Here is a 26,632-nt window from a genome sequence, read left to right as displayed (position 1 = left end):
TGCAAACTCTGCTGAACGCACGTTTTTAAAGGCTGAAACCGGCGTTTAGAAACGCCCATTTTTGCCGCGATTGCAGCCGCGTTTAACCGCGTTTGCATCTATAAGCGTTTAGTTAAGAATCATAAGACCCTCCCAAAGCTCAAAAAACAATAATATTTAACCATTTCAGCCATTTTGGGAGACCAGAGTGAGTAGCAGCAGCTGAGAGCGCAGAAGTGTACCTTTATTTAGCGCGTCACTTGCCACATCACCTGCCACAAGCTGTGGATTGTACACAATGCAAGCAATTACATTTTTATGTTTTTTCTTCATTTGCCAATAAAGTTACCAGCAGAAAACGCAGAGCGGCAATGCACGTCCTGAGTTCTTCAAGGAATATTCAACAGCACAAAGCTTTATTGTAAAGAAACATTGACATTCACTAACCTGAACCTTTTCCCGCTCGGCATTCAGGCTGTCCTGCAGCTCATTCATCTCCTTCTCCATATGCTCTAGACGCTGGCGATAGCGAAGACTTTCAACCTGCGCAACATCAAACCTCGCTTCCGCGATTTCCTTCTCACGTCTTACAAATCTGGAATGGAAAATTGAGATTCGTACACATTAACATGACATGACAGTGATACTAAAACAGACGCTGTGCGATTTACATGCGCCCTTCTATTACTGTATGTGGATGACGGCTCTGGGATTATTTTAACCACTTAAGCCCCGGACCAAAATGCAGGGACCGTGCCCCCTCTTTGCGATTCGGCACTGCGTCGCTTTAACTGACAATTGCGCGGTCGTGCGACGTGGCTCCCAAACAAAATTGGCGTCCTTTTTTTCCCCACAAATAGAGCTTTTTTTGGTGGCATTTGATCACCTCTGCATTTTTTATTTTTTGCACTATAAACAAAAATAGAGCAACAATTTTTGGAAAAAAAAAAAATCAATATTTTTTACTTTTTGCTTTAATAAATATCCCCCAAAAATATATATATATAAAAAAAAAAATTCCTCAGTTTAGGCCGATACGTATTCTTCTACCTATTTTTGGTAAAAACAAAATCGCAATAATCGTTTATCGGTTGGTTTGCGCAAAATTTATAGTGTTTACAAAATAGGGGATAGTTTTATTGCATTTTTATGATTTTTTTTTTTACTAATGGCGGCGATCAGCGATTTTTTTCGTGACTGCGACATTATGGCGGACACTTCGGACAATTTTGACACATTTTTGGGACCATTGTCATTTTCACAGCAAAAAATTCACTTAAAATGCATGGTTCACTGTGGAAATGACAGTTGCAGTTTGGGAGTTAACCACAAGGGGGCGCTGAAGGAGTTAGTGTTCACCTAGTGTGTGTTTACAACTGTAGGGGGGTGTGGCTGTAGGAGTGACGTCATCGATTGTGTCCCCCTATAAAAAGGGATGACACGATCGATGCACCTGCCACAGTGAAGCACGGGGAAGGTGTGTTTACATACGGCTCTCCCCGTTCTTCTGCGCCGGGGAACGATCGCGGGACCCCAGCGGCGATCGGGTCCCGCAGCTTCGGACCGGGTCGCAGGTGCCCGCGACCCACGGCTGGGTACATGTACAGGACGTACCTGTACGTACATGTGCCCAGCTGTGCTATTCTGCCGACGTATATGTGCAGGAGGCGGTCCTTAAGTGGTTGTAAAGGTAAATAAATAAAAAAATTCCTTATATATCTTCCTTTACCTCAGTGCAGTCCTCCTTCACTTACCTCACTTCCCTCAGTGCAGTCCTCCTTCACTTACCTCACCTCCTGTTCTTCTGTCTAACTCCACACAGTAATGTGAGGCTTTCTCCCTGGTGTGGAGAAAGCCTCTGGAGGGGGCGAGCAGAAGTGTCAGGACACCCTCTAACACACAGCTCCTTTATCTGCAAAGTAGAAAGCGTCCCGACTATCCTGCTCGCCCCCTCCCCCAATCAACCTTGCATTACTGTGTGGAGTTACAGACAGAAGAACAGGAAGTGAGGATTTCTCAGAAGAAATAAGGACATTTAAAAGCAAAATGGAAGGATGAGGTGAGTGAGGGAGGACTGCACTGAGGTAAGTGAAGGAGGACGGCACTGAGGTGAGTGAAGGAGGACGGCACTGAGGGAAAGGAAGATATTTAGGGAACATTTTTTTTTACCTTTACAACGCCTTTAAACTACATGCCAAACAGCCGCCACAGTGCCACAGCGGCAGGTCGGCTCTCCTGCGCGCGAGCCCGTAGCTCTACGTCGGCTCTCGAAGCGACCACCAGGGGCACGCCCGCTCCTGATTCCCACGCGCATGCCTGGTGGTTGCAATCACCGCCGGGCACACACGATCGCTTGTTACAGAGCGAGGATTGGGAGCTGTGTGTATAAAAACACACAGCTTCTGGTCCTGTGAGGGGGGGAAATGCTGATCTTCTGTACATACAATGTATAAACAGTGATCAGTCATTTCCCCTAGTGAGTCCACCCCCCCTACAGTTAGAACACACCCAGGGAACATGATTAACCCCTTCCCTGCCAGTGGCATTTTTATAGTAATCAATGCATTTTTATAGCACTGATCGCTATAAAAATGATAATGGTCCCAAAAATGTGTCAAGTGTCCAATGTGTCCGCCATAATGTCGCAGTACCGAAAAAAATAAAAATATTGCTGATCGCCGCCATTACTAGTAAAAAAAAATATAATAAAACTACCCCCTATTTTGTAAACGCTATAACTTTTGCGCAAACCAAACACTTATTGCAAAAAAAAATTTACGAAAAAAATATGTAGAAGAATACGTATCGGAATAAACTGAGGGAAAAAAAAGGTTTTTTTATATATTTTGGGGGATATTTATTATAGCAAAAAGTAAAAAATATTATTTTTTTTTTTAAATTGTCGCTCTATGCTTGTTTATAGCGCAAAAAATAAAAACCGCAGAGGTGATCAAATACCACCAAAAAAAATCTCTATTTGTGGGGGACAAAGGACGCCAATTTTGTTTGGGAGCCACGTCGCACGACCGCGCAATTGTCTGTTAAAGCGACGCAGTGCCGAATGGCAAAACCTGGCCGGGTCCTTTAGCTGCCTAAAGGTCCGGGTCTTAAGTGGTTAATACTCAAGTGATGATATCAATATCACACAGCACCGGTATGTGGCGGAGACGACCGTAACGAAGGGGCGAATCCGCTACAGAGACCACTTTTATCCGAATGAGGACCGCCTGCCGATAACTTTTTTTTTTTATCTGCTGGAACAACAACGGTATTTGGCATCAAAGCACCGACGTATAACGGCGGCGGGCGGTCTGGAAGTGGTGAATTTTTTTTTACACACATCGTGTTTCGCCGTTACCTGAGAATCTCCATGACTTGTTCTTCAGACTTCCCTTCCTCACTCAGAGACACATTGAGAGCTCCTTCCTGAACAGAGGCCATCATCTTCCTGCTGAGAGCCTCAATCTGGTCATGTAACAGTCTGTTCTGCTTCTCCAGGTCCTCACAGCGGGAGCGATTCTTGGAGGTCTCATCCTAGAAAATAAAACGGAATACCATGAAAAGGAAAAATAAAAATTGATGCAGAGATGTAGATACAACTAAAGAAATCCTTCCCCTCCATCACCGTCGCAATGCCAATCTGATGTTTAACCACTTCCATACCGGGGGGCACTTATACACCTTTCCGCCCAGACCAATTTTCAGCTTTCAGCGCTGTTGCACTTTGAATGACAATTGCGCGGTCGTGCTACACAGCATCCAAACTAAATTTTTATCATTTTTTCCCCACAAATAGAGCTTTCTTTTGGTGGTATTTGATTACCTCTGCGATTTTTATTTTCTGCAAAAGAAATGACCGAAAATTTAAGTTTTTTTTTCTGTTTCTGTTATAAAACATTGTAAATAGGTACGTTTTCTTCTTCACTGACGGGCACCGATGAGGTGGCACTGATGTGGTGGCATTGATGGGCACTGATGATGGGCACTAATATGCAGCACGGATGGGCATAGATAGGTGGCACTATCATATGTGTTGTACCAATGGATGCCAATCAGTGCCAAACAATGCCTGCCAATCAGTGATGCCGATTGTGGGCACTGATTGGCATCCATTGCCGGCTCTGATTGGCATCCATTGTTTGTGTCATTGTCATCCCTGGTGGTCTAGGGTGGCATACCTGTGTTTTGATTTTCATCCCTGGTGGTCTAGTGTCATCCCTGGTGGTCGGGGGGGGGGCTGTGCTGATAAATCGATCAGCACAAACCCACCCTGTCAGAGGAGCAGCCGATCGGCTGACAGACGCGAGCGAGGAAAAAAAGGATTTTTGTACTCACCGTAAAATCCATTTCTCTGAGTTCATAGACGGACACAGCCTTCATTGACCTTAGGGTTATGCTTCTTCCTACCAGGAGATCCTGGTAGGAAGAAGCATAACCCTAAGGTCAAAGGAGGCTGTGTCCGTCTATGAACGAAAGAGAAAGCCGATTACTGTCTTTTCCTGTTTACATTGTGATCAGCAGTGATTGGACACGGCTGATCACGTGGTAAGAGACTCTACCTAGATCGGTGTTGCGGGGTGTCTGACTGACAGCCTGCAACAACGATCGCCGCGATGCGCTCCCCCGGGGGTGCCCAGCGGCTCAATATCCCGAGGACGTCATATGAGGGAAATAAACCTGGTATTCATGGCTGCCCTTTAACCACTTCAGCCCCGATAGATTTTTCCCCTTAATGACTAGGCCATTTTTTTTGTGATACGGCACTGCGTCGCTTTAAAGCAGAGGTTCACCCCAATATATTTACATCTGACCAACTTCCTTATAGTAAGAAGCAAAGTCCGCAATTTTTTTTTTTTTTTTTTATGCCGCACGTACCTTGTAATCAATCTTTTCAATCTGCTTCTCCCCGCGGGAGTAGGCGTTTCTATGCCTAGGGGGGATGTCATCTGGGAGGTCGGCCAGATGATTGACGGATGTTCCCCCCGGCGCATAATGCCCCGCCCCCGTATTTCGTAGGCGCGCACGAGTCACTGCGTTTCCGCAAAAAGCCGAACATGCAGAGCGCAGGCGCCGTATAGAGCCGACTCACATCTCTGCATGTTCGGCTTCTTTCGGAAACCCCGTAACTCGTGCGCGCCTACGCAATACGGGGAGCGGGGCCTTAACCGCCGGGGGGGGAACAGCTGTCAATCATCTGGCTGACCTCCCAGATGACAATCCCCTAGGCATAGAAACGCCTACTCCCGCGGGGAGAAGTACTTTGAAAACACGGATTACAAGGTACGTAAAGGATAAAAAAAATAAAAAAAATTACGGACTGTATTTGTTACGAATATAAGGAAGCTGGTCAGATATACATGTCAATTAGGGTGAACCTCCGCTTTAACTGCCAACTGCGCGGCCGTGCGATGTGGCACACAAACAAAATTGAGGCATTTCCCCCCCCCCCCACCCCACAAATAGAGATTTCTTTTGTTGGTATTTGATCACCTCTGCGATTTTTATTTTTGTGCACGATAAACAAAAAGTGACAACTTTGAAGGAAAAAAAAAAGTACCCGTTTAGGCAGATACGTATTCTACATTTTGTTTTTAAATATCGCAGTAGGCGTATATTGGTTTTGCGCAAAATGTACCACATCTACAAACTATGCGATAGATTTAGGAACTTTGTTTTTACTAGTAATGGCGGCGATCTGCGTTTTTTTTTTAGCGGGACTGCGACATTGCGGCGGACCAATCTGACCCCAAATGACACTTTTTGGACCGTTGACATTTCAGTGATCAGTGCTATGAAAATGAACTGATCTATGTAAAAAGGACACTGGCAAGTAAGGGGTTAACAATAGGGGTTACGTGTGTTTTAACTGTAGGGGGGGGGCCTCACTGGGACATGACAGAGATCACTGTTCCCGATTAAGGATGAGCGCCGGCGTTTTCGCACACACTCCAAGTGCAGAGCTCACCAGGAAGTCGGCACTGCGCTAATCACAGGCAGTGAGACATTGTCCCGATGCGCGGCTGCAGAGATCAGGAAATGTCTCGTTGCCTGTGATTGGCGCAGCGCTTTCCCGACTTCCTGGCGGGCTCTGCACGTGGAGTGTACGCGAACACGCCGGCGCTCATCCTTAATCCCCATTACTGTGAGCAGAAGATCCGACGTGTCCCCTGTCAGAACGGGGATCGACTTTGTTTACACTGGCAGATCCCCATTCTGCCTCTGTACTAGGCGATCGCGGGTCACCGGCAGACATCGAGTCCGCCCGACCTGCGGGCACGCCCCCGCAGGCTGCTGGGAAGGAGGAAGAAGGAGAAGAAGAGGGAGGAGGGATGAGGAGGGAGGAGGGATGAGGAGGGAGGAGGGATGAGGAGGGAGGAGGGATGAGGAGGGAGGAGGGATGAGGAGGGAGGAGGGATGAGGAGGGAGGAGGGAGGAGGAGGGAGGAGGGAAGGAAGGAAGGAAGGAAGGAAGGAAGGAAGGAAGGAAGGAAGGAAGGAAGGAAGGAAGGAAGGGAGGGAGGGAGGGAGGGAGGGAGGGAGGGAGGGAGGGAGGGAGGGAGGGAGGAGGAGGAGGAGAAGAAGATCATGTCAATGAATTTCACTGCATTATATTATTACCTTCAGTATTCGCTCTCTTTCCTCCCAGGAAGCTTTGCACTCCCGCAGCTGGGACTGGGCTTTCTGGGCCGCCTCTTCTGATTTCTGACGGGTGGCGGCGGTGCCGCTTAACTGTTGCTTGGCAGCCTGAAGAGCTTCAACGTCAGCGGCATGAAGCATTAATTCCCGCTCATACTTGTTCTGCGATTCTGAAGCGATCTTTGCCTGTAAAAAAAATAAAAAAAAAAAAAAAAAAGGATGCAAATCGCATTGAGTGCAATGTGGACACAAAACAGTATGTGCGATTTCTCAGGCAGGGTGGCATCGCTTATAAAGTAATAATTAAAGTCAACCCTCCCTGTACAACCAATCACAATGGAAACTGGGAGATCACAACGGAAACTGGGAGATCGGCAATTTTGGTTCACATACTTTGCTCAGATCCCATTGGCTGGATTGGTTGCAAACTTTAACCAGTTCAGTCCCGGGGCACTTTCATCCATCAAAATTTAGCGCCCTCACATTTTGAACAATTACCGTCAATCCCCACTGAATTGTATATATAACCCTAGAGAATAAAAAAAAAAATCTACAGGTTGCATGTTTTGAGTTACAGAGGAGGTCTAGGGCTAGAATTATTGCTCTCGCTCCAACGATCTCGGCGATACCTCATGTGTGGTTTAAACCCAGTTTTCATATGCGGGTGCTGCTCACGAAAGCGTGCGCGTTAAAAAAAAAATCTTATTTTATCTTTTAGGTTTACACTGTTCTTTAAAAAAATAAATAAAAAATTGTGTCACTTTTATTTCTATTACAAGGAATATAAACATCCATTGCAATAGAAAGAAAAAAAAAGCATGACAGGACCTCTTACACTATAAGAACTAGAGCCAAAAAGACCTCGGATCTCATCAACACTAAAATGCAATAATAAAAAGTAAAAATACAATTCAGGCTAGGTTCACACTGCTGCGAATTCAAAAATCGCGGTTTCGGCCGCGATTTAAGAGACATCTGTGCAGGGTTTAATGTAAATCGCGGCCCAAAATCGCAAAAAGTAGTACAGGAACTACTTTTTGAAATCGGTGCAGCGCCACAGATGCGGCGTCGCATCGATTAGGACGGTGCCATTGCCGACAATTGCCGCCGATTTGAGATGCCATTTGACATGTGAAATCGCATCTCAAATCGTACCAAATCGTACCCAGTGTGAACCAGGGCTCAATGTAATTTGAGAAAAAAATAATAAAGAAGAAGGTCTCTTTAAGAGTTCTGGACAAAGTGACGCTTCCACCCTGCAATGGTATGGAGACAAGAAAATAAAGAAATGGCTGCACATCCAAAGTTTCCAAAAGTGCCTTTCATTGCAGAAGGTCAAAATACACCAGGGACATCAGGTGTTAGTCATGTAGACACGTTTCACACATCTGTGCTTAATCATTACTGATTAAGCACAGATCAGTTGACTGAAACGCGTCTATGCGACACCCGATGTCCCTGGTGTATTTTGACCGTCTGCAATAAAAGGCACGTTTGGAAACTCTGGATGTGCAGCCATTTCTTTTTCTCAAGTTTTTATGGAGGCGGGCCGGGGCTAGTACTCCAGAGCTTGGTTCCAATAAAGGTATTGCATATCTGTTTACTTTGTCTATATATATATATATATATATATAGTCCTATAGTTTGTAGATGATTGACTGTTGGTGACTTTTTTTTTCTTTCATCTCTGACTATATGAATATGTAAGTTCAATGGAAAAACAAGGAGAATTGAATTATGTATATGGTCAGTGGAAGAGATGTATTGTGTCACCTGTACCTCCTTTGAATATATAAAACAAAAAAAACTAAAAAATGGTGTTGCGAACACGAATTTATCTCACTTCCCAAGAACAGCAAAGAGGAGAAATTATAAACATCTGTCCACAATCTGCACAACTCACACACTTCTCCGGGTCTAAATCAGAGGAATTCCCACCAAGATGAAACCAAGTCCTTTCCCCATCAAAATGTTAAGATCTTTTTTTTTTTCTTTTTTTAAACTCACTTGCTCCTGACAGTCCTGTTTGGCTTTCTGTTCGTTATTTGCAGCAGTTGCCGCCCTCTGAAGAGCAGACTGGACTTCCGCTTGCAAACTGGAGAGACTCTGTTTCAGCTGCGATAACTGAGGGAAAAAGAACAAGTTGTAACAGCAGAGAAACAGACACAACACTATAGATCTGATAACTTACACCTAGATCTGATAATGTGTATAAACAAGCAGGGTTAACTGCCTTCTGCTGTTCTGGCCATTGGTGAGAGAACACGAGCGAGCGAGAGAGAGAGAGAACGAGAGAGAGAGAACGAGAGAGAGAGAACGAGAGAGAGAGAGAACGAGAGAGAGAGAGAACGAGAGAGAGAGAGAACGAGAGAGAGAGAACGAGAGAGAACGAGAGAGAGAGAGAGAACGAGAGAACGAGAGAGAGAGAGAGAACGAGAGAGAGAGAGAGAACGAGAGAGAGAGAGAGAACGAGAGAGAACGAGAGAGAGAGAGAGAACGAGAGAACGAGAGAGAGAGAGAGAGAACGAGAGAGAGAGAACGAGAGAGAGAGAGAGAGCGAGAGAGAGAGAGAGAGAACGAGAGAGAGAGAGCGAGAGAGAGAACGAGAGAGAGAGAACGAGAGAGAGAGAACGAGAGAACGAGAGAGAGAGAGAGAGAACGAGAGAGAGAGACAGAGAGAGAGAGAGAGAGAGAGAGAGAGAGAGAGAGAGAGAGAGAGAACGAGAGAACGAGAGAGAGAGAACGAGAGAGAGAGAGAGAGAGAGAGAGAGAGAGAGAGAGAGAGAGAGAGAGAACGAGAGAACGAGAGAGAGAGAGAGAACGAGAGAGAGAGAGAGAACGAGAGAGAGAGAGAGAGAGAACGAGAGAGAGAGAGAGAACGAGAGAGAGAGAGAGAGAGAGAGAGCGCAGCAGCAGCAGCACTAAGAATGAGCTCCTGAAACTTCATCACTTTATACCTTGTAATGGGCAAAATTGAAGGACAAAACCAGGAAAATTGAGACTACACACAAGAAAAAGATGAACAAGGAGAAATAACTCAACGAAAAGAGGAGAATAAGGACAAAAAATGCAAAACAACAAGACCATCTAGCAGACTAGTATCCAGCATGAGAGAGCATCCAGGGCTGAAGGACTCAAGCAAACAGAAACAAGGTAGGACAATCCAGCTATAACAGCAAACACAGAAACCTATAGAAAATATCATTTAGCAAACTTCTACACTTAAAAATGGAACAGCAGACAGCATATATGCCAGACACAGACTCCATTACAGCTAAAGCCAGCAGGGGGTCTGAGGTCTTAGAGATTGTTTACTCAGAGGGAGAAAAGAACAAACAAGTAAAGAAAGCCATGAAAAAAGAACAACTTAAGCAAAATCCAGAGACTCTGTTTGCTGATTTCTCCAATACTGAAAATGGCAGAAAGAAAACGGATTTGTTATTCCATACTGAGAATACTGAAGCCTGGCATACAGCTTTCTGTAAATATTACAAGAATATTACAAAGGGAGGTATCTGCATGGGCAGACAGATCAAGGTCAGGGATGAGGAAGACAATTGTGTTGTACTCACCCTAAACATTTATCACAATGGCACCATCATGGCACAAGGCATCGAGGAACAACTAGAGGAGTTTGAGCATGCCTTCCCCCTAATGAAAGATCAAGCCAAGGATTTAAAAACTTCAGACAAAAATGATGAGAAGCAGATGGCAGCAAAGACATTGTCCATGGACATGCCTGATGTCCCCTCACCCAACATGCTCAGAGATTGCTTATCTCACCTAGAAAGAGATTTTGTACAGTCCAAGGAGCAGCTCCAAAGACAGTTGGGTGACAATGGAAATGCAAATGACCATCTGAGGGAAGAGCTGAATACACTCAAGTCTGAACACAAGTCTGCCCTACTAGAAATACGATCTACAATGCAACAACTACAGCAAGATAACAGCGAGTTGAGAGAAGAGATAAATATACTAAAATCACAAATGATACCCAACAATCAGGAAACGGAACTAAAAAGGATGGTCTGTCCAGACAAAGTGCCCATCAACAAACAACAGACGGGTGAGACCCATCAACCTCCTAAAATTAATATTACTAAGCCCAGCAACAGCCAAGACAACTGCAAAAATCCAGAAACCCCAAACAAACCATCAAACCACAAGAACAGGCAACAAAATCCTGAAATTGTCTTAATAATAGACTCAAACGGGAAATACCTCAACACTAAACGGCTCTTCCCAGGAACAAGAGTCTCCAAAATTCACTGTTTCACAATTGAACAGGCAACAGGAGTCATCAACAATCCATATTTCACTAACCCCAAACATATCATCATACACACGGGCACAAACAACATCCAGGAACAACCGCAAGTCATTGTGGACAAATTATTGCAACTAACAGAGACTGCCCAACAAAAATTTCCACAGTCCAAAGTAATTCTGTCCTCCCTTCTTCCAAGGAGGGACATGCCAAACAACATAATGGAACAAATCAATGCAGAGCTGGCAGACAAAAGCAGGTCAAAGCCTTCCATTCACCTGGCAGAACACCATTCTATAACGCCCCAACACCTCTATGACAGCAAACATCTGAACAAACAAGGGGTCAGTCACCTGGCAAGAGAATTCAAAGACATTGTTCTTGAGAGAACTCACAACCCTGAACATGGCACAAACCATTCTCAGACAGACAGAATTACAACTGCAAGACCCCAAACCTCACCACTAATACAATACAACAACAATACACCCAGCCAAAGAACTGGACCACGAAGATGGCAAGAATGGAAACCACCCACCTCAAGATGGATATCAAGACCACAACAGAGCAGAGAAAAGGAGGAGGAGATACTAACCCTCCTCAGCACATTATGCAATGATGTGACTGAGCTAAAAAAGCAAAAAAGACAAGACAATGACAACCACCTATAAACCGGTTGGTCCCAAGAAATTCACCCATTACAAGGTATATAAATATATAATTAAAAAATGACATCATTAGTAATCAGTAGCTGGAACATTCAGGGTCTAAACGCTTCAGCCTTCGGATCCAAAGTAAATGATCCAGATTTCAAGCAAAGACTATATGAGACGGACATACAAATCCTCCTGGAAACATGGACCAGGGCACAGGATGAACCATCAGTACCTACTGGCTATAGGGAATTCTCTGTCCCCGCACAGAAAGATAAAAACATCAAACAGGGCCGATGTTCAGGAGGAATACTAGTCTGGTACAAGGAGGAGCTACATGGGAACATCAATGCAATCAAAAAAGGAGAGAGCCACATCTGGCTAAGAATAAGCAGCTCCATCCTCACCTCCCAGTCTGACATCTACCTGTGTGCAGCATACATTGCCCCAGCAGAGTCTCCATATTTCAGACCAGACACCTATGAGATCCTACAAAATGAGGTCATCCACTTCCAATCCCTGGGACAAGTGCTAATCTGCGGAGACCTCAATGCCAGGACAGGAAGGGAAAAGGACTATACAAGTTCTGATGGCAACACATACATACTGGGCCATGCAAATTACGACCAGGAGTCCATACAGAATCAAAGAAACAGCTATGACAGTACAACCAACAAAAACGGAAGAAAATTGCTGAATGTGTGTCGCAGTCTGGGCCGTACCAAGGGAGACTCTCTAGGAAGGTACACATTTAGCTCCCATGTAGGCAGCAGTGTGGTAGACTATGCCATCACAGATATGAACCCCACACTCATCAATGGTTTTACAGTCACCCCACAAACACACCTATCAGACCACAACCAACTACTGCTATACATCAAATCTTCTAGCAAACCATCACCAAAACTCCACCGGGCGTCTCTCCGCAACCTGCCACCATCATTTAAATGGTCCAAACAGTCTACCACAAAATACAGAGAGGTAACCGACAGACCCGACATTAAAAAACAGCTTGAAAACTTCCAAAACACCACCTATGAGATAAGCCCACCAGGTGTGAACCAGGCAGCAAAGGACTTCCATAAAATACTACACACCATTGCAGAAACTGCCCAGCTGAGAAAAACCAACTACAAGAAACCATCCAACAAACAATCCAATAAATGGTTCGACAAAGAATGCAAAGCATTAAGGAACACCTTACGGACCGTCTCCAATAACAAACACAGAGACCCTGACAACGCTGACCTAAGGATAGCCCATAGCACCCTACAGAAAAAGTACAAACAAACCCTCAAAAAGAAAAAGCAAGACCTCATCTCCAAAAACCTGCAACAGCTGGAAGAGGCACTCCAGGAAAATTCTTTCTGGGAAACATGGAAGAATATTGGCTCAGCACCCAGGAAAAACAACCTCCACATCCAAAATGGCGACATCTGGCTCAACTACTTTAAGGACCTCTACAAAAATATTCCAGAGGAGGCTCTAACTGTAGAACAAAAAGACATCATCAAAAGACTAAATGACATGGAGGAAAAAATTAAGGACTTCCAGAACCCCCTAGATGTACCGATTACACCACAAGAAATTGGGGAGAAAATCCAAAACCTGCAAACCAAAAAATCCAGTGGGATGGATGGAATCCTGCCAGAGATGATTAAACACGGCTCCCCAGAGGTACACGCTGCAATGTGTAAACTGTTCAATCTGGTCCTGAGTGCTGGTTACTACCCTACAGTATGGAACCAAGGCCTCATAACACCCATCCATAAAAGTGGAGACCAGTATGATCCATCCAACTACAGGGGGATATGTGTCAGCAGCACACTAGGGAAACTATTCAACAGTATCCTCAACAAACGGATCCTCAACTTCCTGACACAACACAATGTCCTCAGCAGAAGTCAGGCGGGGTTCATGCCAAACCATCGCACTACAGACCACATCTACACCCTGCACAGCCTCATCAAGAACCATGTCCACCATACAAAACATGGGAAGATATTCGCCTGCTTTGTGGACTTTAAGAAGGCATTTGATTCAGTGTGGCATCCAGGCCTGTTCCTCAAACTATTGGAGAGCGGAATAGGAGGGAAAACATACGACGTCATCAAGAGTTCATACACTGAGAACAGCTGCAGCGTAAAGGTGAATGGGAAAAGAACTGAACACTTCCGACAGGCCCGAGGAGTCAGACAGGGCTGCAGCCTAAGTCCAACCCTCTTTAACATCTACATCAATGAACTGGTGGCAGCTCTAGAATCCTCCCCAGCACCAGGACTGACTCTACATGACACCGAGGTGAAGTTCCTATTGTATGCAGATGACCTACTTCTGTCACCAACAGAGAAAGGCCTACAAGACAGCCTGGAAGTTCTGGAGAAATACAGCGCCACATGGGCACTACCAATCAACTCGGGCAAAACAAAAACCATGGTGTTCCAAAAGAAAAATACAAATCAAACAAAGAGCCCTTCCTTCACAATAAACAACTGCACTGTGGATGAAACTAACAGCTACACATCCCTCGGCCTAGACATTACCCAATCAGGAAGCTTCAAGCCAGCCATAGAGGCACTAAAAGACAAGGCATGCAGAGCCTACTATGCCATCAGGAGACGGCTGTACCACCTAAAACCACCCGTGAGAGTCTGGCTCAGAATATTTGATAGCGTCATCACCCCAATTCTTCTTTATGGCAGCGAAGTTTGGGGTCCTGTCACCTACCCAGACCAATCCAAATGGGACCCCAGCCCAACAGAAATATTCCATCTGGAATTTTGCAAGCACATCCTCCAAGTCCATCGGAGCACCTCCAACAGTGCTTGCCGGTCCGAGCTGGGCAGATTTCCCTTACTCCTCGCAGTACAGAAGAGGGCGCTATCATACTGGGACCACCTACAAAACAGCAGTCCCAACTCCTACCACCATAAAGCCTTACTGGACAGTAAGAACCAGTCCAAGCCGTGTGGCCTGCAACAACTTATCAACACCTTGTCTCCCCAAAACTCTCAACAATTCGGCCTGACAAAATCTCAAATAAAAATCATAACTTATAACTCCAAAGAAAAACATGTTGGAGAATGGAGACACGAAATAACAAACTCCAAAAAACTAACAATTTACCAGTCACTGCAGAGAGACTACAAACTGGCCCCGTACCTGGAGGTGCTACAAGACCCCAAAGAGAGACAGACAATGAGCCTGTACAGACTGAGCGCCCACAGCCTGGAAATACAGACAGACCTACAAGCCCAGGGAGAGGAGACTGTGCCAGCAATGTGACCAGGGGGTCCCGGAGGATGAGGAACACTTCCTGTTACATTGCACCAAGTACTCATCAGTGAGAGACACTCACTTCCAGAGACTCTCCGCTCTCATTCCGGACTTCAATTCTACAGAAGAGAAGAGGAAACTCCAAATTCTACTGGGAGAAGAGGAGCCAATGGTGAAGAGAGCTGCCCAATATGTGACAGCGTGTCACAGACTGAGAGGGACATGAAAAACCTGAGGACTTTCACAGACTTATGTCCATTCCCCTTTATATTACCCCCCCCTTCCCCTTTATATTACCCCCTTCCCCTTTTCCTTGCTTTGGCAATGCTAACATGTATTTGGTCCTGCCAATAAAGCTTATTTGATTTGATTTGATTTGAGAGAGAGAGACACACAGAGAGAGAGAGAGAGAGACACAGAGAGAGAGAGAGAGAGACACAGAGAGAGAGAGAGAGAGACACAGAGAGAGAGAGAGAGAGACACACAGAGAGAGAGAGAGAGAGAGACACACACAGAGAGAGAGAGAGAGAGACACAGAGAGAGAGAGAGAGACACAGAGAGAGAGAGAGAGAGACACAGAGAGAGAGAGAGAGAGACACAGAGAGAGAGAGAGAGAGAGAGAGAGAGAGAGACACAGAGAGAGAGAGAGAGAGAGAGAGAGACACAGAGAGAGAGAGAGAGACAGAGAGAGAGAGAGAGACAGAGAGACAGAGAGAGAGAGAGACAGAGAGAGAGAGAGAGAGAGAGAGAGAGAGAGACACACAGAGAGAGAGAGAGAGACACACACAGAGAGAGAGAGAGAGACACACACAGAGAGAGAGAGACACACAGAGAGAGAGAGAGAGAGACACACACAGAGAGAGAGAGAGAGAGACACACACAGAGAGAGAGAGAGAGAGAGAGAGAGAGAGAGAGAGAGAGAGACACAGAGAGAGAGAGAGAGAGAGAGACACACACACACAGAGAGAGAGAGAGAGAGAGAGAGACACACACAGAGAGAGAGAGAGAGAGACACAGAGAGAGAGAGAGAGAGAGACACAGAGAGAGAGAGAGAGAGACACACAGAGAGAGAGAGAGAGAGAGACAGAGAGAGAGAGAGACAGAGAGAGAGAGAGAGAGACACAGAGAGAGAGACACAGAGAGAGAGACAGACACAGAGAGAGAGAGAGACACAGAGAGAGAGAGAGAGAGAGACAGAGAGACAGAGAGAGAGAACGAGAGAGAACGAGAGAAAAAAAAAGGAAGAGAGATTGCTCATTACTATCATGGCTTTCTTTGAGGTTCAAAACCTCTATTGAAATTTCCCCCCACACCCGATTCCTGATAAGGAGTGACAACGCGGCTCCAGAGTTTTCCTACAGCCACTGGCATTGTCACCCTCGGCAACTCGCTCCCCCCAGGACCGGTAGTGGTAAGACTCATACCTGCTGCTCCAAGGTCTCCACAGATTTATGTTTCTCATCTCGAAGTTCTTGCTTTTCTTTCTCTAGTTCCATCAGCTTCTTCTCAAGCTGTGACTGGTACTCTGTGGCTTCTTTCAAGCGCGCTTCTATGGTTGTACGTGTCTCATCAGTCACCTATTAAAACAGAAGTACGAAATCTAAAACAAAATGTATAACAGCTGCATAATATTTAATTCTCGTCAAAGATGATTTTGCTCTACACACGGTGCAACCAAATCTCAAAAGATCTTTCACATGACTATAGAAAAAAAAAAAAGTTACCGTATTTATCGGCGTATACTGCGCACTTTTTTGCCCTGAAAATCAGGGCAAAATCGTGGGTGCGCGGTATACGCCGATACCGGCACCGAGTTTGAATACTGCGCCGACATATACCGAGCGCAGTACACTCGTGTATTGTCGGGCAGTCTCAGCTCCTCCCGCGCTGACGTCCTGGATGTACAGGACGTCAGCGCGAGAGTATCCGAGCATTGCCGACAATACACGAGTGTACTGCGCTCTGTATATGTCGGCGCAGTATTCAAACTGGGCGCGGGAAACGAGCGGGGAGGCCGCCGCAGAAGGACGCCGGACCCGACGAAGAGGACACCCGAAGCCACAGACGGACGCCGGACCCGACGAGGCCGCCGCCGCGCAAGACACCAAAACTGTAAGTACAAAAAAAGGATTTTTGTACTCACCGTAAAATCCATTTCTCTGAGTTCATAGACGGACACAGCATCCTTTGACCTTCGGGTTATGTTCTTCCTACCAGGAGATTTTAGGCAGAATTTCCACAGCACTCAAGGTGTTAAAACTTTCCCTCATGCCGCTCCTCCCAGGGGGCGTGGCTCCCCCAGGCATAACCCACACCCTGCTCCAGCAGCTTCAGTTCGTAACAAGCAGTACAAACCAAGGAGGGGTGGGTGCTGTGTCCGTCTATGAACTCAGAGAAATGGATTTTACGGTGAGTACAAAAATCCTTTTTTCTCTTTCGTTCATAGACGGACACAGCATCCTTTGACCTTCGGGACGTCCCCAAGCAGTGTCAAAAAAACGAGGGGTGGGAAAAATAACACAGCAAACAACAGGTTACACCCCAAACAAAACCGGAGTTACTCAACGGAGGAACTCCAACCTTAAACTGCCGCCTGTAACACCCTGCGGCCGAATGAGGCATCAGAAGATGCACTCACATCCACCTTATAAAACTTTGAGAAAGTGTGGACCGACGACCAGGTCGCAGCCTTACACACCTGTAACACAGAGGCTTGGTGTCGGAAAGCCCAGGAGGCTCCAATCGCCCTGGTCGAATGCGCCGTGACCCGAAAGGGAGGCGCCCGCCCCTTCAGGGCGTAGGCCTGAAGCACAACCTGTCGGATCCACCTGGAAATGGTGGCCGACGAGACTGCCAGGCCCTTACTGGGACCGGACACAGACACGAACAGCGAGTCCGACTTCCGGAACGGAGCTGTCGCCGACAAGTAAACTCGAAGGGCCCGAACCACATCTAGAGAATGTAAAACGGCTTCCTTCGGGTTCTTCGGCTGAGGACATAATGATGGAACAACAATGTCCTCGTTAATGTGAAAGGCCGAAACGACCTTCGGAAGAAAAGAAGGTCGCGGGCGCAGCACCGCCTTATCCTGATGGATGACCAAGTAGGGGGCCTTGCAAGACAAGGCCGCCAGTTCAGACACTCGTCTGATAGAGGTAATAGCTACCAGAAAGACCACCTTCTGCGACAAAGTCAGCAAGGGGATCTCCCGAATGTCCTCAAAGGGGGCACGCTGAAGCGCCGAGAGGACCAAGTTCAAGTCCCAAGAAGGTAGCGGAGGGCGCACCGGGGGGGCCACATGCCGGACCCCCTGCACAAACGTGCGAACCAAAGAGTGCGCTGCCACGGGACGCTGAAAATAAACAGCCAGAGCAGAAATCTGACTCTTGATCGTGCTCAAGGCAAGAGCCTGGTCCACTCCCCGCTGTAGGAACAGCAGGATCCGGGACACCACGTAAGTACGGGGGTGCCACTTCATCTCCTCACACATAGAGATGTATGCTTTCCATGTACGATGATACATTTTTCGAGAAGTGGACTTCCGTGCACGTATCATGGTAGAGATTACCGGGCCCGACAGGCCCCGGTCCTTCAGTACCTGGTTCTCAACAGCCACGCCGTTAAAGCCAGTGACCGTAAAGCAGGATGGAAGATCGGGCCCTGAGACAGGAGATCTTCCCTCAGAGGGAGGCGCCAGGGGGCGTCTGCCACCAGACGTACCAGGTCCGCGTACCAAGAGCGACGCGGCCAATCTGGGGCGATCAGGATCGTTGGAATCCCTTCGGCTTCCACCCTGCGCAGCAGGCGGGGTAGGAGCCTTAGAGGAGGGAAGGCGTAAATCAGGTGATATTGACCCCAGGGAGCCACTAACGCGTCTGACGCGTCTGCCCAGGGGTCCCTTGACCTGGCCACAAACCGTGGTACCTTCCGATTGAGACGGGACGCCAGAAGGTCCACGTCTGGAGTGCCCCATTTTTGGCACAGGATCTGAAAAACCTCCGGGTGGAGAGACCACTCCCCTTGATCCAGAGTCGTGCGACTTAGGAAGTCGGCTTGCCAATTCAGAACTCCCGGAATGTATACCGCTGACAGGGCCGGAACGGACCTTTCGGCCCACCGAAGTATGTGAGCGACCTCCGTCGCCGCGGCCGAGCTCCTTGTGCCGCCCTGATGATTGACGTACGCCACGGCCGTGGCGTTGTCGGACTGGATCCTGACAGGACGGCTCTGCAGCTCCAGGGACCACCTGACAAGGCACAGCTTGATCGCTCGGAGCTCCAGGATATTGATCGGCAGGCGGGACTCCTCCTGAGTCCAGCGCCCCTGGGCTGACTGGGTGCCCCAGACGCCCCCCCAGCCGAAGAGGCTGGCATCCGTCGTGACCACTGTCCAGCGGCACGGAAGAAAAGACTTCCCGGACCGAAGCACCGGAGACGTCAGCCACCATGCCAGGGAAGACTTGGCCAGATGGCTCAACCGAATCTGGCGATCCAGAGAAGATGGGACCCTGTCCCATCGTGACAGAACCTCCTTCTGTAGTACCCTGGTGTGGAATTGGGCATACGGAACCGCCTCGAAGGAGGCCACCATCAGACCCAGAACCCGCATGCAGAAGCGAAGAGACGACCACTTCTGGGTCGACAACTGTCTCACTGCAGATTGCAGGGTCCGCAGTTTTTCCGATGGGAGGAACACTTTTGCCTCCCCCGAATCCAAAACCAGCCCCAGGTGTTCCAGCCTCTGGGACGGAACCAACACTGATTTTTTGAGATTCAGAAGCCAGCCGAACTCCTGCAGAGTCCGACACGTGATGGACACGTCCTCCTCTAACTCTGAGCTTGAAGAAGCTCTCAGGAGAAGGTCGTCCAGGTATCCCACGATAGCGATCCCTCGCTGCCTTAGCAAGGCCAGGATCGGGGCGAGCACCTTGGTGAACACCCGTGGTGCCGACGCCAGCCCGAACGGGAGGGCCACGAATTGATAGTGGTCCTCCCCGGTCGCAAAACGCAGATATCTTTGGTGGCTTGTGCAAACGGGGACATGCAGGTATGCGTCCATGATGTCCAAGGACGCCATGAAGTCCCCCTGGTGGAGGGCCGCTATGATAGAACGGACCGACTCCATCCTGAATCGCTGCACCTTGACAAAGGAGTTGAGGGCCTTTAGGTCCAGGACAGGGCGAACCCCTCCCTTCTTGGGAACCACGAACAGATTGGAGTAGAACCCCCGAAACCGTTCCAGCGAGGGAACCGGCACAACCACCCCTCTGTCCAGAAGATCCTGGACAGCCCCGGATAGGGCTAGCCGCCGATCCTGAGGAAGCTGGAGGTTGGATGGAAAAAATCTGTTTGGGGGACAAGAGAGGAACTCTATCTTGTACCCCGAGGCGACCACCTCGCAAACCCAACGGTCGGTCAGAAGAGAGTTCCACCGATCCGCGAAGTCGTGAAGCCGTCCCCCCACCCGAGACCCGGGCGGGGGCAGACCTTCATGCGGAAGCAGGCTTGTCCGCAGGCTTGTTTGGTTTGTTAAACCAGGGGCGCTTACGCCCGGCAGCAGGGGCTTTTGCCCCTTGCGGACCTTTTCCAGCCGCGCTGGGCGCACGAAAAAACCGCTTAGGGGTAGTAAAAGTAGGACCTTGCTTGCGGCGAGGTTCCTTACCCTTCCCCGACTGAGGGAGCAAGTTGCTCTTACCTCCAGTGGCATCCTTAATGATGTCATCCAGGGATGCCCCAAAGAGCCGTCCGCCCTTAAAGGGCAAATCCACCAAGGCCTTTTTTGAGGACTGGTCAGCCGACCAGCACTTCAGCCATATAAGGCGGCGCAGAACCACTGCGTAGACAGAAGCCCTGGAAAGCAAAGGAATCGAATCCATAGCCGCCTCACAGAGAAACTTCTGACCCTGAATCAACTGCTCAGCCAGGTCCCTAGAGGACTCGGAAGCACCCTGGACCTCCAGATCCTGCAGCAGGAGCTTCGCCCTTTCAGTCAGCGTCTGAGCTACCAGGGCTCCGGCCAGAGCCGGCCTTACCACCGAACCCACCACCGAGAACAGGGAGCGGGCCACGGCCTCCACTCTCCTATCAGCGGGGTCCTTGAAAGCAGGAGCCCCCTCCACAGGCAACGTAGTAGCCTTACTCAGTCTGGACACAGGAGGGTCCACCGACGGAGGAGTGACCCACTTTTTTAAAAAGTCCTCCTCCAGGGGGTAACGGGTAGCAAAGCTTTTAGGAACAGTAAAAGCCTTTTGCGGTGTAGCCCATTCCTTATACAACAAATTGTCCAAATAAGGAACACAGGGGAATACCTTAGCGGTACGCGGTGGTTTGCGGAATCCAAAAGGGACTGACACCGCTGGTGTCTCCGCCACATCCTCTAAATGAAGAGTCTCACGCACCGCAGTAATAAGAGCTCCAACAAATTCCTTGTCAGCAGACTCCGCAGCAGAGTCATCCTCGCTGTCCATGTGGGTTAAGCCCGCATCCTCTGACATGACAGAACCAGAAGCAGCAACAGCGTTATCAGATTCTGCGTCAGAGATATCCCCAGAAACAGCCTCCGGGGGGGGGCGCTTTTTACCCCCCAACCGAGCACTGGCAGCTTCAAACCTGGTGAGAAAAGACTCCAGGACAGCCGACACCGATTCAACAGATGTGGCAGGGGGAGGGGCGCTTAGGGTTAATTCCGGCATTGTGAGGAATGAGGGGCCTGATTCAGGCTCCATATTGCAGCTGCCGTGTCACCCCCACTGCCAATGGCAGGAAAAAAGTCCCCCACAGGTCACCTCCCGGCCGCTAGAGCACAGTCTGGGGCCCCCTGAGACTCACCACCCCCCTGGTACAGCGCGGTCTGTGAAGGACAAGTGTGTGCTGAGGAGAAGCTGCAGCGCTGCGTCTGTCCCCTCAGATGATTCGCGGTATTTTTTCCCCGCCGAAACGGCCACTAGAGGCCGAACTAGTGCTGAAAACGGCGCCGGCCACAAGAAAATGGCCGCCGAATAATACAAGCGCGGCTCCGGCAAAATGGCCGCCGTTGCGCAGTTTTAAAAAGACAGTGTACCCAAAAATGACAGTACACCAAAACAGCACACAGCACACACAAAAATGCCCAGAATGTCCACCACAGTCCCCTGCAGTGACACAGAACAGCCCCAGCCATACCCGAGTGAAAAAAAAAAAAAAAAATATAAAAAATATGAGCCCCAGGGAAAAAAACCCCTGCACAGCCGTCACCCAAAGGGGGAAAGAGGGAGAGGAATAAGGGAGAGAGGAAAGCAGGGGAAAACCCTCAGTCGACCTCCCAAGGGAAAACATTCCAGCCAGACCACTTACCTGAGTAAGGGGCCACTACTTACCTGTCCTGCGACTACCCGGCTGGAGGTATCCCAGACAGAACCAACGTCCGCGAACGGCATGGCTGTCGGCCAGACACACTGTGACAAAGCCATAAAGACCGGTCATATGTGTGCCCTAGAACCGAAGTTCCCCGGCCGCCCCTGGAGCAACGGGGCCCGTCGTGGACGTCCCAAAGCGGAGCTGAGGGCCGGCACACGCTCGAAGGCCGAACCTGGGGGGACTACAAGGGTCGAGGACCCAGCCTGTCACCCAGTCGGCTGTTGATAGAAGAATCGCAGGATTCAAAATAAAAATAAAATAAAAAAGCGAGAAAAAACTCGCAAAATGCAAAAAAATTTGCAAGAAAAAACTCCAGAGTCCAGGACTCCAGAGAGAGCCTGACTCTCCTGACGGTTAGGCAGAAACAAACTGAAGCTGCTGGAGCAGGGTGTGGGTTATGCCTGGGGGAGCCACGCCCCCTGGGAGGAGCGGCATGAGGGAAAGTTTTAACACCTTGAGTGCTGTGGAAATTCTGCCTAAAATCTCCTGGTAGGAAGAACATAACCCGAAGGTCAAAGGATGCTGTGTCCGTCTATGAACGAAAGAGAAAAAACGTTTTTCCACAGGAATTCGGGGCAACTTTAGGGGTGCGCGGTATATCCCCCGATAAATACGGTATGTAACCGAGGAATAAAGAGCGGTGAGAAGAAGAACGCCAACAAAACCATTCCCCGGGGCAAAACAGTAAATGCTCAGGATACAAAAAAAATAAATAAATGTAACCAAGGCCGAACTCCACTCAAATATTATACAGGATTTACATTCTTATATAGATTTATATATTCTTATACAGGATTTACATATTTTTCTTATACAGATTTATATATTAAAATTATACAGATTATTCTTCCAATGTAAATTGATATATATTATTCCTCTTGTACAGATTTATATATTATTCCCCTTATACAGGATTTATATATTAACCACTTCCAGCCCAAGGACGTCATATGATGTCATTGACGGAGTGGCAATATCCGAATGACGGGTGCAGCTGCAGGCATCATCCAGATATCTTTCACAGCCAGCGATTCCCTGTACTGTAAGAACAATCACAGCGCGGTTCAGCCGCTTGATTGTTCTTACAGGCAGCGGGAAGAGACCAGTGGAGGGATTGGTAGAGAGGGGTGGAGGACACGGAATGGAGACCAGTGGAGGGATTGGTAGAGAGGGGTGGAGGACACTGAATGGAGACCAGTGGAGGGATTGGTAGAGAGGGGTGGAGGACACGGAATGGAGACCAGTGGAGGGATTGGTAGAGAGGGGTGGAGGACACTGAATGGAGATCAGTGGAGGGATCGGTAGAGAGGGGTGGAGGACACTGAATGGAGACCAGTGGGGGGATCGGTAGAGAGGGGTGGAGGACACTGAATGGAGATCAGTGGAGGGATCGGTAGAGAGGGGTGGAGGACACTGAATGGAGATCAGTGGAGGGATTGGTAGAGAGGGGTGGAGGACACTGAATGGAGGTCAGTGGAGGGATTGGTAGAGAGGGGTGGAGGACACTGAATGGAGGTCAGTGGAGGGATTGGTAGAGAGGGGTGGAGGACACTGAATGGAGGTCAGTGGAGGGGATTGGTAGAGAGGGGTGGAGGACACTGAATGGAGGTCAGTGGAGGGATTGGTAGAGAGGGGTGGAGGACACGGAATGGAGACCAGTGGAGGGATTGGTAGAGAGGGGTGGAGGACACGGAATGGAGACCAGTGGAGGGATTGGTAGAGAGGGGTGGAGGACACGGAATGGAGACCAGTGGAGGGATCGGTAGAGAGCGGTGGAGGACACTGAATGGAGACCAGTGGAGGGATTGGTAGAGAGAGGTGTAGGACACTGAATGGAGACCAGTGGAGGGATTGGTAGAGAGGGGTGCAGGACACTGAATGGAGGTCAGTGGAGGGATTGGTAGAGAGGGGTGCAGGACACTGAATGGAGGTCAGTGGAGGGATTGGTAAAGAGGGGTGGAGGACACGGAATGGAGACCAGTGGGGGGATTGGTAGAGAGGGGTGGAGGACACTGAATGGAGGTCAGTGGAGGGATTGGTAGAGAGGGGTGGAGGACACTGAATGGAGGTCAGTGGAGGGATTGGTAGAGAGGGGTGGAGGACACTGAATGGAGGTCAGTGGAGGGATTGGTAGAGAGGGATGGAGGACACTGAATGGAGACCAGTGGAGGGATTGGTAGAGAGAGGTGGAGGACACTGAATGGAGGTCAGTGGAGGGATTGGTAGAGAGGGGTGGAAGACACTGAATGGAGACCAGTGGAGGGATTGGTAGAGAGGGGTGGAGGACACTGAGTGGAGGTCAGTGGAGGGATTGGTAGAGAGGGGTGGAGGACACTGAATGGAGGTCAGTGGAGGGATTGGTAGAGAGGGGTGGAGGACACTGAATGGAGGTCAGTGGAGGGATTGGTAGAGAGGGGTGGAGGACACTGAATGGAGGTCAGTGGAGGGATTGGTAGAGAGGGGTGGAGGACACTGAATGGAGGTCAGTGGAGGAATTGGCAGGGAGGGGTGGAGGACACTGAATGGAGGCCAGTGGAGGGATTGGTAGAGAGGGGTGGAGGACACTGAATGGAGACCAGTGGAGGGATTGGTAGAGAGGGGTGGAGGACACTGAATGGAGGTCAGTGGAGGGATTGGTAGAGAGGGGTGGAGGACACTGAATGGAGGTCAGTGGGGGGGGATTGGTAGAGAGGGGTGGAGGACACTGAATGGAGATCAGTGGAGGGATCGGTAGAGAGGGGTGGAGGACACTGAATGGAGACCAGTGGGGGGATTGGTAGAGAGGGGTGGAGGACACTGAATGGAGATCAGTGGAGGGATCGGTAGAGAGGGGTGGAGGACACTGAATGGAGACCAGTGGAGGGATTGGTAGAGAGGGGTGGAGGACACTGAATGGAGGTCAGTGGAGGATTGGTAGAGAGGGGTGGAGGACACTGAATGGAGGTCAGTGGAGGGATTGGTAGAGAGGGGTGGAGGACACTGAATGGAGGTCAGTGGAGGGATTGGTAGAGAGGGGTGGAGGACACTGAATGGAGGTCAGTGGAGGGGATTGGTAGAGAGGGGTGGAGGACACTGAATGGAGGTCAGTGGAGGGATTGGTAGAGAGGGGTGGAGGACACGGAATGGAGACCAGTGGAGGGATTGGTAGAGAGGGGTGGAGGACACGGAATGGAGACCAGTGGAGGGATTGGTAGAGAGGGGTGGAGGACACGGAATGGAGACCAGTGGAGGGATTGGTAGAGAGGGGTGGAGGACACTGAATGGAGACCAGTGGAGGGATTGGTAGAGAGGGGTGGAGGACACGGAATGGAGACCAGTGGAGGGATTGGTAGAGAGGGGTGGAGGACACTGAATGGAGACCAGTGGAGGGATTGGTAGAGAGGGGTGGAGGACACGGAATGGAGACCAGTGGAGGGATTGGTAGAGAGGGGTGGAGGACACGGAATGGAGACCAGTGGAGGGATTGGTAGAGAGGGGTGGAGGACACGGAATGGAGACCTTATCTTAGCAACTTTATATTATGTTGCATAGAGTCGATATCTAGCACATTATACACAATACATATTGAATTGGTTTAAACACACACCATTTCAGATTGTAAAGTTTTTGGCGTGTGGATTAGCGCCATTCTTACAATTGTCACAATTATTGGAGTAGATGTTCATGTGAGAACAGATCTGTGGCGCTGGAATTACATTACCTGCTTCTCCTTGTTCAAAGACTCTTCCAGGCCGAGGACCACCTCCCTGTACTGCTCCACGTTGCTGGTGGAAGTCTTCAGCCTCTCCTTCAGGTCACTGATTTGCTCTGTAGCCTGCTTCAGCTTATTCTTTATTTCCTCCAAATCTTCAGCATTTGCCTCTTTGTCTAAAAAAACAAAAACAAACTGTTAAAGCGGGAGTTCACCCATAAAAAAAAAAAAAAAAAAGTTACCCTTAGCTTCCTGCTCATTTTGTCAAGGGGAATCGGCTAGTTGTTTTAAAATCGAAGCAGTACTTACCGTTGTAGAGAGCGATCTTCTCCGCCGCTTCGGGACTGGGCGTTCCTATTTTGATTGACAAGCTTCCAACTGTCGCATCCATCATGTCACGAGTACCCGAAAGAAGCCGAACGTCGGTGCGGCTCTATACTGCGCCTGCGCACCGACGTTCGGCTACTTTCGGAAAATCGTGACGCGATAGATGCGACCGTCGGAAGACCGTCAATCAAAATAGGAACGCCCAGTCCCGCAGCCCATACCCGGAAGCGGCGGAGAAGATCGCTCTCTACAACGGTAAGTACATTTTAAAACTAGCCGATTCCCCTAGACAAAATGAGCCTCAATCTAAGGTTAAAAAACATTATTTCCGGGTGAACGTCCACTTTAACCCCTTGATCGCCCGCTAGTATTATCCCCCCCTTCCCTGCCAGTGACATTTACACAGTAAT

At 48.8% G+C, this 26,632-nt stretch overlaps 1 protein-coding gene across 2 annotated transcripts in view; it reads right to left on the bottom strand.

Moving 5' to 3' along the window:
• TPR (translocated promoter region, nuclear basket protein) overlaps positions 1-26,632 on the bottom strand; it is a 133,083-nt gene that overhangs the window by 81,244 nt on the left and 25,207 nt on the right. For both annotated transcript variants that reach the window (XM_040334377.1, XM_040334378.1), the window contains exons 11-16: positions 25,905-26,071; positions 16,235-16,387; positions 8,622-8,738; positions 6,597-6,800; positions 3,338-3,513; positions 427-574 (exon numbers count right to left, since the gene is read on the bottom strand). In XM_040334377.1, the coding sequence (XP_040190311.1) occupies positions 427-574; positions 3,338-3,513; positions 6,597-6,800; positions 8,622-8,738; positions 16,235-16,387; positions 25,905-26,071 (965 nt within the window). The remainder of the gene's footprint in view (positions 1-426; positions 575-3,337; positions 3,514-6,596; positions 6,801-8,621; positions 8,739-16,234; positions 16,388-25,904; positions 26,072-26,632) is intronic.

This window comes from Rana temporaria (assembly GCF_905171775.1).
Source record: "Rana temporaria chromosome 7 unlocalized genomic scaffold, aRanTem1.1 chr7e, whole genome shotgun sequence".
Lineage (NCBI taxonomy): Eukaryota > Metazoa > Chordata > Amphibia > Anura > Ranidae > Rana > Rana temporaria.
Note: the sequence above shows the minus strand (reverse complement) of the source record. Positions and strands in the feature narration are given on the sequence as shown.